The sequence below is a fragment of the Aspergillus sclerotioniger genome (assembly GCF_003184525.1).
Source record: "Aspergillus sclerotioniger CBS 115572 chromosome Unknown BO94scaffold_2, whole genome shotgun sequence".
Lineage (NCBI taxonomy): Eukaryota > Fungi > Ascomycota > Eurotiomycetes > Eurotiales > Aspergillaceae > Aspergillus > Aspergillus sclerotioniger.
The window spans coordinates 1,526,662-1,540,934 of record NW_020290992.1 but is presented as its reverse complement, the minus strand read 5'-3'; the positions used below and the strand labels follow the sequence as shown (position 1 = coordinate 1,540,934).

Sequence of the window (14,273 nt, the reverse complement as noted above, 5' to 3'; positions counted from 1 at the left end):
AACACGCCCTCGTGATTAACCCCTGTATCTCCTCAATTCATATCCACCGAGCCACTACTGAAAACAGGTTCCCTCATCCAGTGCATGGCCGATGGCCGTCACGAAGGGGCAAACAACCCCCGCCTAGTCGCTGCGCACTTGGATCACAACTTTGCCACGCGCGCGCTTGGTAGCGATCCGTGCGTAGGCATCCACGGCGTCCTCCATGTCAAAGACAGAGTCGACGGGGATACGGAGGCGGCTCTCCTCAACTAGACGTGCTATATACACTGCATTTTCGCTTGTCGGTGTTGCGCTAAACATGATGTATCGTCTAGGAATACCACCCAGCCATTTGGGGAGGTACATGTTGGAAAGAACATTACGCGCTGTTGCCATGACACTCTCGAGCGTACCGATGTTGACCACCATGCCCTCAGCTTTGAGGTAGGTCGGTGAATGGACAAAGAGTGCCTGCGAGCCAACACAGTCGAGTATGCAATCAAATGGCTTGTCCCCGTACTGATGCGCCAGGTACTCTGGCAGCGAGTCGTGCTCGCGGTAATCAACAAACTGGACAGACATTTAGTCATGATGAACCCGTTAGGCGACATGTTGCCTACCTCGTCTACGCCCAGGTCGCGCACCATGGCTTCGTTTGCCCCGCTGGCTACACCAACAACCTTGGCCCCGCGAATCCTGCACAGCTGCACCAGAAGCGAGCCGACCGAGCCGCTGGCTCCATTGACGAGCACTGTGTGTCCCTCACGCACACCACCCGTGCGGATCATCTCGAGCGCGGTACTGCCACTACCGTTGATGCCTGATGCTGCCGCCTTGTCAACTGCGGCGTCTATGCGCGTAACCTGGCAGCCAGGCAGGCGGATGTACTCCGACAGTGTCCCGTGACCCATGATGATTGTGCTGAACTTGTTCTGGAATGCGACGACGGGGGTGCCCGGATCGCGCAATTCAGATGGTGCACCGCCACCTGCTGCCACCACTTCGCCAGACAGCTCGATCTCTGGGATCCATGGGCCTGCGAGAGGAATGCTGGGCATCATCCGGATTAGCATCTCGCTGCTGTACTGCAGCGAGACATGCGAGACTCGGATCAGTACGTCCGATGACTGGCCGGTCGGCACGGGGGGCGTGGGGATCGTGGCAAGCTCGAGGGCGCTGTCAGGAGAGCCGCACCGCCTGCGCACCCAGGCGCGCATGGCTGGCGGGATGACGGGGGTCTTCGCTGTTGAAGCCATTGTTGTTTGTGCTGGTTGGCGGATGGGGAGTTGGAGAAATGGGAGGCTGGGGACGATTGTGGGGCCGGGGTGGAGTACGGGGGACGACAGTGGGCTTTGCGCTGCTTCAATCGATCGGGATATGTGAACGTGAATTGGTGTATGCAAATGGTCAAGGAGGTAGTACCATAGTAGAGTCTCCGCACAATTGTAAAAGGCGAGAGCCACCCCTATTCCACGGGCTTTCAGGAACACCCGCCGCTTAGGCAACAACTGGCCACTTTTCTTTGTCTCGAAGGATCCATCCTGATTGGCCCTTTCTTCCTTCTATTAGCTTCCAGTGTGTGATTGGTAATGGTATTAATAATTGAGCTATTAAGCCTTTGCAGGGCACCATGGTCTCTTTTATAGAGGTTCGAATTGCTCATTGATTGTATATGCAGTGTCAGCGATCGGAGATTATGTTTTGTTTGTGTTATCTCCACTCCCAGATGACAAGCTTGCTAACCCGAATTTGTACTAGGACCAGTCGTCGTTGGACGCAAAGTGGCCCGTCACTGTCAAGCTCAGTGAACTCTCAATGCTGTCTAGGTTACAGTAACAGTGCTGGCTCATACACCGTACTGAAACTCGCAATCAAACAGGCGCAGTGATGGGTAGCCACAATATTTCCAGTTCAGACGCGATCACCATATCTGCAGGTACTGTCGATCCAACACAATTGGCGCAGGACCTGTAATCTATGACCTGAACGAAGGAGTGCTGACAATAAGTGAAGATCAAGTCAGCAGGGTAACATTAGCTCTGTCAGCTCGGAGTTGGTCAATCCCCCACCTCGCCCGATGATGCGGATCTTCCCGGTTTGTCCGTTTAGTATTGATGATGTCATGTCATGCTCAAGCGTGCAATTAATTCGATGACAACTTCAAACCATTGGATATTGGACTCGTATTGCAGCAGGTTCGCTTCTTCGAAGTGGTTCCAATGTACTATGAGTCTGCATCCTTTGTTCTCCGACCGGTTGCTGATTTATAAGCCTTCCCATCACTTTAAGAAGGAAGCAATTCCCCACAGGTGTCATACATTCCAAACACAAGAAAATAGGATCGATCCAATCGCATCGTCGAATGAAAATGTCTTTCTCTCAAGCTTTCAAAGCCGCCATAGTCCCCGAACCCAAGGCCCAAAATGTCATTTCCGACCGTACCCTCGGACCACTGAACGATGATGAAATCGTTATTGAAATTTCCGCTACAGCCGTCAACCCAGTCGACTGGAAGATGCGAGACTACAGCGCGTTCATCTCCGAGTATCCTGCAATTCTAGGGTCCGATGCCGCTGGAAAGGTCGTCGCCGTGGGGCCCGCGGTCTCCGGATTCGCTATTGGCGATCGGGTCTTTTTCCAGGGCATCATCGGCACGTACGATTCCTCCACCTTTCAACAATACTGCAAAATGCCAGCTTCGTTGGTATCCAAAACCCCAGACAACATCAGCGACGAGCAGGCCGCTGGCGTGAGTCTCGCGACAGTGGCTGCTGTCACTGCGTTCTACGATAAGGAGGGTTATGGATTGACCCCTCCTTGGGAGAAAGGCGGCACGGAAGCCGGTCGTGGCCATGCTATAGTAATTCTCGGTGGAGCTTCTTCTGTCGGTCAATATGCAATCCAACTCGCCAGACTCTCTGGTTTTGAAAAGATTATCACCAATGCGAGCCCTGCGAATTTTGACCTATTGAAGAAGTTGGGGGCTCATGTGGTTCTTGATCGACACCAATCAGACGCCAAAGCTTTCGCTGCTGCTGCACAAGATACCCCTCTCATGTTTGTCTTTGATGCTATTTCAGTAAAGGCAACACAGATGCTTGGTGTGCAGATCCTCCAAGCAACCAACACAGCAAACAGTCAGGTCGTGACTGTGCACACAGTCCATCCGGAGACCACCGATCAAGAGGCAGTCGCACTTGGTCAGTCTCAGGAGCCGAAAGTGGGAGTCAAACAGGTCTTGGGTGTTGGCAGCGCTCCCCATCTACGCTACCTCAGCGAGCCTCTGGCGAAGCATCTAGGCGGCGCAGATGGCTACATCGCTAAAGGAGAATTCATCCCCAACCGGCCGCGTGTGGTACCTGGGGGATTAAAGGCGGTGGAGGAGGCACTGTCTCTGAACAAACAGGGGGTTTCTGGGGAAAAAGTGGTCTTTTGCCCATCTTCGAAATAAGTAATGAACCAGCCTTAAGCCTTTCTCTTGCGGTTCTTGTGTATCAGTCGATGCCATATCTTTCTCGAGAATTTCCTAACCTGGTGGAAAATTCATATGAATGAATATACGACATTGCTTAGGAAATAGGCTATCTTCCCTCCATATGAAAATCCCTCTGTTAAACATGTGCCCCAGACAACCAAATTTATGCCTTGACTATTTTGTATAAAATCTCCATGACGTCACCTGCAAGCTCCCCTCATGAGCATGTGATCGGACGCTATACTATATCAAGGCAAGCCTTTCTGGTACTAGTCCACATTCGGCTACCTGCATCGGCAATCCGGGGGAGTGAAGCTATAGCTTATCGCAGAAATCACACCGATTGTGAGTCCCCATGATCGACTAGTAACTCTGTAGGTGCTATACTGTTAGTGTGTATCATCTTGCCCAATGCATAGTGCTTGCACTTCTATTAGTCAACCCCAAAAAAATAGCCCAACCCGGATCTGCCGAGGTACCTGCCGGACCATATAAGCTTAAATGGATCGGCTGCCAACCTCGGATCATGGATCCATTCAACGCCCCTGATAGGGTCTATTGTATCCAGGAGGCGTCAGGGGCTCCTAGTTATGAATCCCTCCACACTCGTTATGTCCCTGTCTCCTAATCTCTTCACCTACGGACATTTCCCTTCGATATCCATCTTTAAACACCTCACAATGACTTCCCCAACAATCATCTTTTCCCATGGAGCCTGGATCAGCCCCCAGTTCTTCGAGGCCATTCGATCCCGACTGGAGAATCTTGGATTCCCCACCGAATGTCCCGCACATCCATCCATCGGAGCCGAACCCCCCTCCAAAATCCTAGCCGATGATGTCGCCTCATTCCGCCAAGCTCTCACAACCCTCGCCGACAAAGGCAAAGACCTCGTCGTTGTAGCCCATTCCTACGGAGGAGTAGTCGTTTCCAACGCAGTCAACGGTCTGGACAAAGCCTCACGCACAAGAGACAGCAAGCCAGGCGGTATTATCCAGATAGTCTACATGGGGTCCTTTGCCTTGGACCAGGGACAGAGTCTCCTTGGGGCGTTGGGAGGATCGTACCCGCCCTGGTGGCGAATCGAGGTGCCCCCTCCCCTCCCCCCAATCCACTAGTCAATCTCGCTAAATAGGTTCTGCAGAGCGACTATCTCTATCCCGATAACGCTGGCAATATCGGCTTCCAGGATCTCCCCGTGGAAGAGCAAAACCAGTGGCGTGCTTTAGAACGACATATTTGCCGGGCTGTTTTCGAAGGCGAGGTAACTAATGAGCCTTGGACGGAGGGGATTCCGTGTGCGTATATCGTTTGCGAGCAGGATCTGGCTATACCACCTTCATTGCAGGAGGTTTTTGCAGCGAAGATTGCTGGTCCGGAGAATACGTATCGGCTGCCGACTTCACATTCTCCGTTTTTGAGCGCTCCGGATAGGGTGCGGGATGTTTTGGTAAAGATTATCAAGGGGACATTGGCGAGTGTTTAATATGGGGCGGGAGAGTTCTGATTATATGTCAGAAGATGTATATTAAGTGAGGGAGGAGGCGTGTTGAACTATTACTCTTATTCTTCGGGTTGCATCTTGAGAGCTTGATTCATGGGGAAATGTTAAGATAAGGGGGACAGGTGCAGAGCATTGGGAGAACAGAAGCTTCAAATACAACAAGTGAATCAAATGCATGACCCGATGCAATCAAGTTTGAGCAGTTGGTAACAGCAGCGTGTTACTGGGACAACCAATGCTAGATCTACTCCTTTGTACATTCATCCTCATTGTGATGAGACTCACTATGCATTACATTAAAAAACAGGAGACAGGTTAATGAAAATATTGTCTTCAAATTCCCATTTAACACCATAACCACAGCTACTTCTCCAAATTGCCATGAGGGGATATGGACAGTCTAGATTCACCATCTTGAATGGCTCCCAATCACTAAGAGGGCCATCGCTCCCGCGCACCCGATTGGGTTTAGCGCCGCGTACAGCGTCTGCGTTAGGGATACTCAAAATGTCGAGGCACCAATTGATTAGTTTTTCATGGCCAGTGGAGCATGGGTAAACTTTTTACGCATCACAGAGCATCTCCTGCTCAATACGGTGAACCATTGCGATGCACTATTCCCCCGATATGAAGAACTAGAAACCATATGGAAGATACTAGCGACAAAATATATAGATGACTAGCCAGCATCCGCATCACAACACGAACCCTCCATCCCAAATCATCCACCAACAGCTCAGCAACATGTCCAACCCCAGGCCAGAACCCCTACGCATCGCCGTCCTCATCAACACCCCCCCAGACAACGACTTCTGGAATGACGTGACCGAGTCCTACCGTACTGGCTTTGAGGTTGTCGCGCCCAACGCCCAGCTGGACATGTACGACCCCATCTTCCAGCACAACTTCCCAGACTCCCAGGAATACGACCTGATCATCCTGAGTGGCGGCAAAGCGGACGCCTCCTCTTCAGAGCCCTGGGTACTGGGTGTGTTAGAATTCTTACGTAGAACCGCACAGACATCACCCAAGACAAAGATCCTGGGTATATGCTGGGGTCATCAGGCCATCTCCCGGGCATTCGGGGGAGAAGTGCGAGCTGTGCCTACGGGTCCAATTGTGAGGATATCATACCACCCTTTTACCGATGTACTGGAAATGGCTCATAGATGGTTTTATTAACATAGGCCGGAATCGAATCCATCAAATTAACAGAAGCCGGGAGGGAATTCTTTTCCTGTGCCCCGGGCATTACCAGCTATGTGAGTTACTCCTGTTCTGATGTTGTAAGATCTCCGCTAATGAGCCCCAGAAATTACCAGAGTTTCACGTCCGCGAGGTAGCAAGACCTGGGTCAGATTTTATTCCTCTTGCGGAGAACCATGAGATGTTTGTTAATCAAGACAATACTGTGTTGACCTTCCAGTCACATCCAGAGGTTCAACCTGCTCTGGCAAAGAAGATGTTGTTGGAAGAGGATGATGTTTATAATGGGAATCTTTCGAAATTGGAATTGGAGGATCAGTTGAAACGGCTTGAGCAGCCGACGGATGGGTTTGAGGTGCTGAGACGGGTGGTTGAGTGGGTGAAGGAATGAAATATAGATGGTGGTGAGACTTAGCGGGATATATGAATGTGGTTAGTGATTCAAGTTCTCTGTTTGCGCTTTCACTGATTGCATTGTTGGAACCCCTGTTCCAGGAATGCTAGTTCACTCACTGAGTAAGCAGAAGCTTAGATTTTTGAAACTATCTAATACGGCTACATGCAGTGACTCTCCTCAACCCTCATCCCCTCAACACCTACACACATCCCATTCCCCATCTACCACCCACCTCCTCCCCAACATGTCAACCCCCACATCATCCCCTCCTCTCCAACCCCCACAAACTCTCCCTCGATTTCGACTAACAATCCCAAACCTCAACAACCATCAAAGTCCTCTCCTCCACAATCCTCTCCGCCATCAAATACAACCACCCATCCACCAACCCCCAAGCAGAATTCAACCAACTATATATTCAACAAATTCATCTCTCTAGACCAAGATAAATGCCAATTCACCTACCAGCTAATCACCGCCATAGGAGCCATCAATATCATCGAAGCAGGAACTATTTTCGGAGTGAGCACTATCTTTCTTTCTCTAGCTGTTTCATCCAAAACCAAATCCGTTACTAGCAAGCCCGGCATAGTCATCGCACTAGAAAAAGAAAAAACAAAGGCGGATATCGCACCGAAGCACTGGGCGCAGTGTAGAGTGGCAGATTGATCTCCGAGAGGGCCGCCACGTCCTAAAGTTGGCTGGCTATGTCCTGGTCATGGTCATGGTGTCTTCTTTCCGTTGGTAGGTTCTATTATCTGTTGTTAGCTGGCCGGATAAAACAAGAGGGGACAGAGAGACTAGACTACAATGAAAAAAAGAAGAAGAAGAAGAAAAAAAAGAAAAAAGAAAAGAAAAGAAGAAAGGAATCTCCGATGCGGGGAATCGAACCCCGAGCTGCCGTGTGAAAGACGGCGATGTTAGCCGTTACACCACATCGGATCGGCTTGAAGGTTTCTCCCGCAGATGCCGTCATCTGCTGAAAGAAAATTATTGTCCGAGTAGAGACGAGATATCGATTCATACATCTATCGAACAATGCTAGCAACGACGAATAAACCTTTTATCCATCGCATCAAACCGACGTATCCAAGCTCCGTTTATATTCCGGAAACGCCCACTTTACCCTCCACTCCGACTGAAGCACATCTTCAGCCGTTAGTCGGTCTTCCGGACGAAACATCAACATCCTGCGAATCAAATCCAAAAACGCCTTTTTCTCATCCTTCTTAATCTCGCCTCTCCATTTACGCCTCCACTTCTGTATATCAATTTCGAATGACTCCTCAAGCGGAGGCCATTTTTTGGCCCGGTAGGAATCCGTCGGGCCCCCGTCTTCGTCGAAGTATTTGCTTCTTTCCTCCAGTGCAGCTACCATTCCCCAGGCATTTGTCCTAGGACATCAACATGTTGGGCCACAATTTGGGCATGGGGTATGAACTCGTTACTGAAGATGGGTTTCATTCCAACGATCTCCCAGATCGCGGTAGCCAGGCTCCAAATGTCTGAGGAGTACGTGAGCGGGGTTTTGGATTCCAGGTAGGTTTCTGGAGCTCGAAAGGCCGGAGGCGCATGGCAGTCTTCCCCAAGTCGAACTTCCGAGTTTGGGGCAAAGGCTTCACCAAAGTCGCCGAGAAGTAGACGCACGTCTGCCAAAGTAAACGTTTCAGCATATTTCCCTAGGAATAGAGGCAGAACCGCGTGAGTTGGGACATTGGGAGTGAGAGGCTTTCCATCACATCGCGTAATAGGGACTGTCTCAGGCTCGCCATATTTCCCGTAACATTCTTTGACGGACAGGTCGTTAAATCTGGACGAGAGCTTGATCATAATGTTTCCCAGGTGAATATCTAAAATAATATTGCCTCAAGTATTAGCTTCTAGGTTTCCAAAAGTGCAAAGATATTACTATCGCCATGACTAACCTCCGTGTACATGGCCTTGCGAATGTGTGTATGCAACAGCCTGCACAAGTCCATAACATAACGCTCGAGCAACGTCAATGGGAAAAAGCCGGCTGAAGGATATTTCTCTGAGGTCTCATCGTGCAGGAGTCGTGGTGTAGCATTTGTGTGTTCCATTTGGACCCTGCACCTCGAATTCATCCAGTATGGCCGGGACCAAGTCGCGTCCAAGGTGTACGGGCGAAGAGGATAAAAGGGAGGTAGAAAGAGCCTTGAGTACCTTTGCCTCGTTTGGAAGCGCGTCCGCGATGTTGACTTTTAGCGTGACATAATGCTTGAGAGAAGTATCATGTGCAAGCCAGACGGTCGAGTAGCCCCCAGAACCTAGCTTATCTACAACGAGGTATCGGTTGTGCAGTGTATCACCTATCATAACCGGGTGATAGCCCCCAGGCTGATAAAACTCAAGGGTTTCCACGTCCTCGATCCAATTGTACTCGATGCGGTCACTAGCCATTGTGGAGCTCGACCGTGTAGGGAAACCAGAGTGGAGCTTATGAGGACGGTGAAAAGATGTTGATGTTGGTATCGCACATTGTGATCGAGTTAAGAGCAGAGAAGAAGAAATAACGCGTTTAAGTATCTGAGAGTGGCGTATCATGGTTTGTTGACGTGGTGATTCCCAAAGATGGTTCGGAGGCGTCCAGCAACTATCAGAAAGGGGCACGCTGGATGTAAGCGCGACTGGTCACACGTATCATGTGGTAGGCCTATTCTCATTGGGCCAGACCACCATCCTCCTTCTGTGAGGATTCACCACGAAACAGCAAGAGCCTACGATATCACGGAAATCTCTAGAATAACCTGATAATATCAACAAATATATAGAAGAAGCCCGAACTAGCCATACTGTGATGAAGGAGAGAACGAAGCTTCCTAGATCCACAGGGCCCACGCACAAATATTTAGTGGCACTTTCCTATCTATAAATCTTTCTTTCCAGATTCGATACTTATTCATGAGGCTTCTTAGTCAGAGTAGTTTCTGATGCCTCACAAAACCCGGATCTTGCAGTTTCGGCACGTGACCGTATATATCTGGTGTTGATCGCCCGCGTTTCAGGCTATGATTGGCCGTCGGAAAACACCCTGGGGTGCTGCCTCATGTGTGAGAAAAGCAAGGAAGCTGGGGTAAGTCAGCGATCTGTGTAGATCAATTAAAAAGCCATTGTCCAGGTGATCGTATTCCTGATGCTCCAGCCAGTCATGTTACAGTCGGAGTACCCCGTATGCTCCACAGATTTCAATTGCCACAGGACACCTAACATGACAGCTTAATGATTGGACTGGACGGTATCTCATGGTCAGATCCTCAAGAATGTGATCTTGAGACTATCTCCCAACCCTTGCATGTCAGGCGGGCCATGAATCATGGACCCCCGAATTCGGAAGCCGGTCGACGCATTCGGAGCACCTGTGTGTCGTCATAGCCAATGCTAGCCCTAGATCAACATTAATAACCAATCTTACATTCCACGCCGATGCATTCCCCTTTCATTCCATTGCATTGCATATCCCCATACATCTATCTACCCCTCTCCCCAAACCACACCTCCACTCCCAACAACAACCCTAGTCTCAACCCCATCCCCCCCAAACCAATCACCACACCACCACCACCATGCCAACCGGCTGGCTCGACGTCCACGGACACTTCGCCGTGCCCTCCACGGCCGCAGAACGCGAAGCCGCCGCCAAAGAACTAACCGACGACCTCCGCTTCATCACAACCGCAGACCGTCTAAAATGGTCCGTCGAGGAATCCCTCACCAACACCGACAAAATGGGCGTGACCATGCAAATGCTATCCAACGTGCCCTCAACCCTCGACGGCCTCCGCCAAGCCAACGACTTCGGGGCCTCAATCATCAACAACCACCCCAACCGATTCGGTCTCTTCGCTGCCCTTCCCACCGACATTCCCCATGCGTGTCTCGAGGAAATCGACCGAACATTGAAATACTCCACCCCCCCGGACGGATTCGCCGTGCACCCATGCCATAACAAAGTCTACCTCAGTGATAGAAGTCTCGACCCCGTGTGGAGCAAACTCAATACCCTGAAAGCAGTCCTATACATCCACCCAGACGCCTACGTGCCCCAGTTCCGCGACCGACCCGGCTCTCTCATTGAAGTTACATTTGAAACGGCCCGAACGTTAACGGATATGTTATATACGGGGTGGTTTAAGCGGTATCCCGATATCAAAGTCATTTTTAGTCATTGTGCGGGTGCGTTTCCGGGTTTATATGGGAGGATTCTGCGTCTAGGGACTGAGAGCTGGGTATCGAATCCGGAGAATATCACTGTGGAGGAGATGGAAACGCAACTGGGTCGATTGTTTATTGATACGGGAGGCACGGCGTTGACGGGGTTGCCGGCTGCGGAGCGAATGGTGGGGGTGAAGCATTGCTTGTATGGGTCTGATTGCGGGGCTCCTTGTTCGACAATTGATACGATGATGCGGAATAAGCAGGATGTGGTGGATTTTGAGCGCAATACGGGCGTTCAGGTTGGGACTATTGGGGGGAATGCGTGGGAGTTGTTTCCGGGGGCGAAGAAGAGGGCGGAGAGTGGGTAAGATTTTTGAATGTTTCTGGACTAAGAAAGGGTTTAGTTTAGTTGGTTGGTTGGATAAAAGTACTGGTTAATTCTACTATATGCCTCGCTGGATGGTGTTGATTACATTGGTGACCTATACCGCATCACTATCATGAAACTCAAACCTGAGTAATTTCTTCCCGTTCTGATAACCAATAAATAGCCCGATAATTCTCTATCCCATCTATAGCCGTAAGAATTACATCCTTATTAGTACCTCACCAGTCAGAATTACTCTCCGTTGTTTCATCGGGTAATCATCGCTGAAACGCACCCGATGACATAGAACTCATCGACCATGTATAGTAAGTTATGAAATCATCATCAGTCAAGCTTCTATGACATCATGAAGCTCGGCTATATATGATGCATTGATCCGGGTTCCAAGAGCAGGGAGCAAGGCAAAGTGAAGCTTCTGCGGCACTTCTCTATTTCCTTAATGACACAAGGTCGAGGTAGCCGACTTGGTGACCGGGGGGGTTCTACCATTTTCTATCCCTCTGAAACTCTCATATTTCCATATGTCCATCTGTACCAGTAAATAACGCTGACAAGTTAACCCATACATGCCTAGTATCCACTCAAGGCAACAAATGCTCTAAATCAGGATGATACCGCTGGATATACAAACAAATAGACTGCAATTCGACAGTTGCGCGCTGTCGACTCCACCAAATAACCTGGCCTGAAATATCATACCACAGAGCTAGGAGCAGCAAAGCGACCGGATCCTTTTCATGAAGCAGGTTTCGAAAAGCTGGCGTCATTTGACTAGGGAACGCGAGAACACTAGCTCTCGACTGTTCTTCAAACGATCGATCCCAAAGCGGAACCAGTGTATGAAGGGCAGTAAAGTACGGATTGTTCTCGGCTGTCGAGGATTGATCCAAATGGCATATGCGAGCCATTGGTTCTGGAACTGTGAGATCGGTTGCTGTCGGCTCGAACATTTCCTCATATTCACCTACCATGCCCCGGAAGAGACCGTCCTTTCGTAGCGGGTCGATCAGAGTCCAGAGTGACATTTTGTTCCTGGTCATGCGCACCCACTCCAGGTCGGAGGAGTCTGATTTGAGCGGCCAGACTTCTTCGGCGGTGGTGGCGGATAGAGAGGAGAAGACGACGATGCCGAGGAAAGTAGCACCGATCCATACTGCGTCTCGTTCCTCTTGTGGAATTGGCTGGGCGATCTTCTGACTGAGTAGCTTGACACATTGGGAGGTATGATGGGCTTCAAACGTGCGTAGATGTTCCGATTCCGACAGGCTTAGATGGCGATGATGAATAGATGAAATTGTAAGAACCATATGCATTAGGAACGGGTGCTTCAGGTCGTTAGCAGTAATATTATCACACATTCTGTCCCGGAGTACATACCGAGCGTGCCAATCTCAAGATATCATCCTGGGGTACATTCATGATAGTCACACTTGTCTGCGCCCATTGAAACCACTTCAACCAGTTCACACAGGTTTTATCAAGCTCCAGAACAGTCATTGTATCTGCACTGGCAGGCATCGGAAGTTCAAGCTCCTGCGATATCTGAAGATCTCCATTACTCTGGGCATAGCTGCAAACGACCCCATACCAACGACACCTCTTGCAACCGGGCTTTGCTTCGTCGCACTACCTCATGTCATGTGTGAGTCATGTGCATGTCAGCAGGGATTCATCATACCTTGACGCGTCGCAGTTTGCAGTTACTACATCCGAGACGAGATTTCCTGTGGTGTCTGCGCAGACGCGGCTTCGACACGGTCATATCCACGACTTGGAATTGGGCTTCCACCATGATGTCTGCTCCGAATGTGCCACTTCAGGATATGAGGGGTAGAAGAGGTCTGGCTTTAAGTGGCACCAGCGTAAGCACGATCGCGGCATCAAGCGCCATTAAACCGGATAGAGAAAAGTGGTGAGCCGGCTCGCTTGGCAGCGCGAAGGATGCCCGAGCCAGAACCCGACACGTAAACACACAGATAACCTCATTTCATTCAAACTAGTAGCAACAGCTTTCACATTGGAACACCATCCACGATCCAGTTCAACAGCTTCGAGTTCTGGATTTCCTCTGCCCTTTGCAATAACTCCTGCGCATCCCAATTGGCCCAGACGAATTTGCCTTTGAGGAACTGTGCCTCGGGAGAAGCCAACCAAACGTAGAACTGGCCGGGGAGGTCGGCTGCATAAGTTAGCATCCTCTCGCTGAGATTGAAGATCATGAGTAGACTTACCTGAGTCGGGAGCCTCCTTTTGATAACCGTTGAGGCTAGTAGCCACCCATCCCGGCTGCACGTTGACAACATGCACATGGGGATTCTCTGCAGAAAGATAGTTCATCATTTTCAGAGAAGCTGCCTTTCCGACGGCGTATCCGCCCAAGCGGGGGGTGGGTGCAACATTCGCCAGGCACGATGAGGTATTCAGAAACACTGGGCTGGGTCCGGCCTCGGATAAAAAGCACTGGAAGGAGTTGAAGGTACCTCGAATGGCCTCCCCAATGTCGAGTACAAATTGATCGATGTTCTGATCAACAAGGGGTCCCGGTTTTGCTACAGTGCCTGCGTTGGCAACGAAAACATCGATCTTGCCCACTTTGCTGACAATGGACTTGAGCGCGGTAGTGAGTTGGACTGGGTCAAGAATGTCAGCAGTCTCATGCAGGACCTGTGTGCTTGTTCCTGACGAGATGGCATTAAGGATGCTTGCTGCGCCGAGGTGTAGTTTTTCCGGTTGTCGTCCGAGGATAGAGACGGACTTGGCGCCTGCTTTGGCAAACGCGATGGCGATGGCATTCCCGATACCTGTTGCACCACCTGTAACAACAATGTTTTTGCTAGATGCTGACAGCTCCGACCGGTTGAGGGAGATGAAAGGGTAGGGCTCGGAGTGCCAGGTTTTGGTGAAGGAGATGGGCTGGGGGAATTCACTGTCGGCCATGTCTGATTTCAACGAAGCGGGAGTGATGGGAGTGTCTAAATAGAGGTATGAGATGCAGACAGTTACTGTGTCTTTCCTTAAGGCTACGAAAATAAAGAAGGAAGGAGACCTCAGCTTTCAGACGGTCATGCTCCATCTTATACTCGTCAAAAAATCTGCTATGACGAGGTTTTCTTGGTGACATGAAAAAAAATTACACAATCAGTTC

The 14,273-nt window shown here is 50.1% G+C and overlaps 8 protein-coding genes and 1 non-coding gene across 9 annotated transcripts; 4 read left to right on the top strand and 5 right to left on the bottom strand.

The window, feature by feature from the left end:
• Positions 1-123: 123 nt before the first annotated feature.
• On the bottom strand, positions 124-1,199 carry BO94DRAFT_552794 (NAD(P)-dependent alcohol dehydrogenase; the record flags this gene model as incomplete). Its single annotated transcript, XM_025613620.1, has 2 exons — positions 124-552; positions 603-1,199. The coding sequence occupies 2 exons, from the start codon at positions 1,197-1,199 to the stop codon at positions 124-126; spliced, it is 1,026 nt and encodes a 341-aa protein (XP_025472752.1).
• Positions 1,200-2,082: 883 nt separating this feature from the next.
• BO94DRAFT_142255 (zinc-binding alcohol dehydrogenase family protein) lies at positions 2,083-3,542 on the top strand. The gene is made up of 2 exons (XM_025605730.1): positions 2,083-2,203; positions 2,254-3,542. The coding sequence occupies exon 2, from the start codon at positions 2,345-2,347 to the stop codon at positions 3,431-3,433; it is 1,089 nt and encodes a 362-aa protein (XP_025472751.1). The 5' UTR covers positions 2,083-2,203; positions 2,254-2,344; the 3' UTR covers positions 3,434-3,542.
• A 595-nt stretch (positions 3,543-4,137) lies between these two features.
• Positions 4,138-5,077, top strand: BO94DRAFT_601027 (alpha/beta hydrolase; the record flags this gene model as incomplete). Its single annotated transcript, XM_025616364.1, has 2 exons — positions 4,138-4,545; positions 4,602-5,077. The coding sequence occupies 2 exons, from the start codon at positions 4,138-4,140 to the stop codon at positions 4,941-4,943; spliced, it is 750 nt and encodes a 249-aa protein (XP_025472750.1). The 3' UTR covers positions 4,944-5,077.
• A 628-nt stretch (positions 5,078-5,705) lies between these two features.
• Positions 5,706-6,558, top strand: BO94DRAFT_581138 (type 1 glutamine amidotransferase; the record flags this gene model as incomplete). Its single annotated transcript, XM_025615376.1, has 3 exons — positions 5,706-6,080; positions 6,149-6,223; positions 6,274-6,558. The coding sequence occupies 3 exons, from the start codon at positions 5,706-5,708 to the stop codon at positions 6,556-6,558; spliced, it is 735 nt and encodes a 244-aa protein (XP_025472749.1).
• Positions 6,559-7,434: 876 nt separating this feature from the next.
• On the bottom strand, positions 7,435-7,506 carry BO94DRAFT_t41. Its single transcript has one exon. It is a non-coding gene; the product is annotated as a tRNA-Glu (tRNA).
• A 132-nt stretch (positions 7,507-7,638) lies between these two features.
• On the bottom strand, positions 7,639-9,131 carry BO94DRAFT_600995 (kinase-like protein; the record flags this gene model as incomplete). Its single annotated transcript, XM_025616363.1, has 4 exons — positions 7,639-7,916; positions 7,940-8,414; positions 8,490-8,603; positions 8,652-9,131. Coding segments are annotated over 4 exons (1,346 nt in total), but the record flags the coding sequence as incomplete, so codon positions are not given.
• Positions 9,132-10,094: 963 nt separating this feature from the next.
• On the top strand, positions 10,095-11,108 carry BO94DRAFT_600991 (amidohydrolase family protein; the record flags this gene model as incomplete). The annotated part of the gene is made up of 1 exon (XM_025616362.1): positions 10,095-11,108. The coding sequence occupies exon 1, from the start codon at positions 10,149-10,151 to the stop codon at positions 11,106-11,108; it is 960 nt and encodes a 319-aa protein (XP_025472747.1). The 5' UTR covers positions 10,095-10,148.
• A 495-nt stretch (positions 11,109-11,603) lies between these two features.
• On the bottom strand, positions 11,604-12,965 carry BO94DRAFT_530716 (uncharacterized protein). The gene is made up of 2 exons (XM_025610730.1): positions 12,506-12,965; positions 11,604-12,453 (listed from the first exon to the last, which is right to left on the bottom strand). The coding sequence occupies exons 1-2, from the start codon at positions 12,623-12,625 to the stop codon at positions 11,710-11,712; spliced, it is 864 nt and encodes a 287-aa protein (XP_025472746.1). The 5' UTR covers positions 12,626-12,965; the 3' UTR covers positions 11,604-11,709.
• A 155-nt stretch (positions 12,966-13,120) lies between these two features.
• BO94DRAFT_571476 (SDR family NAD(P)-dependent oxidoreductase) lies at positions 13,121-14,143 on the bottom strand. The gene is made up of 2 exons (XM_025614869.1): positions 13,360-14,143; positions 13,121-13,307 (listed from the first exon to the last, which is right to left on the bottom strand). The coding sequence occupies exons 1-2, from the start codon at positions 14,063-14,065 to the stop codon at positions 13,141-13,143; spliced, it is 873 nt and encodes a 290-aa protein (XP_025472745.1). The 5' UTR covers positions 14,066-14,143; the 3' UTR covers positions 13,121-13,140.
• Positions 14,144-14,273: the final 130 nt, after the last annotated feature.

Excerpts from the sequence above, each read along its gene's own strand:
- BO94DRAFT_571476 (XM_025614869.1), bottom strand. The coding sequence starts at position 14,065 with ATGGCCGACAGTGAATTCCCCCAGCCCATCTCCTTCACCAAAACCTGG. Across the intron at positions 13,308-13,359 it reads AAAGGAGGCTCCCGACTCAG|CCGACCTCCCCGGCCAGTTC; the intron begins GTAAGTCTACTC and ends TAACTTATGCAG.
- BO94DRAFT_530716 (XM_025610730.1), bottom strand. The coding sequence starts at position 12,625 with ATGACTGTTCTGGAGCTTGATAAAACCTGTGTGAACTGGTTGAAGTGG. Across the intron at positions 12,454-12,505 it reads TCTTGAGATTGGCACGCTCG|CACCCGTTCCTAATGCATAT; the intron begins GTATGTACTCCG and ends AACGACCTGAAG.
- BO94DRAFT_142255 (XM_025605730.1), top strand. The coding sequence starts at position 2,345 with ATGAAAATGTCTTTCTCTCAAGCTTTCAAAGCCGCCATAGTCCCCGAA.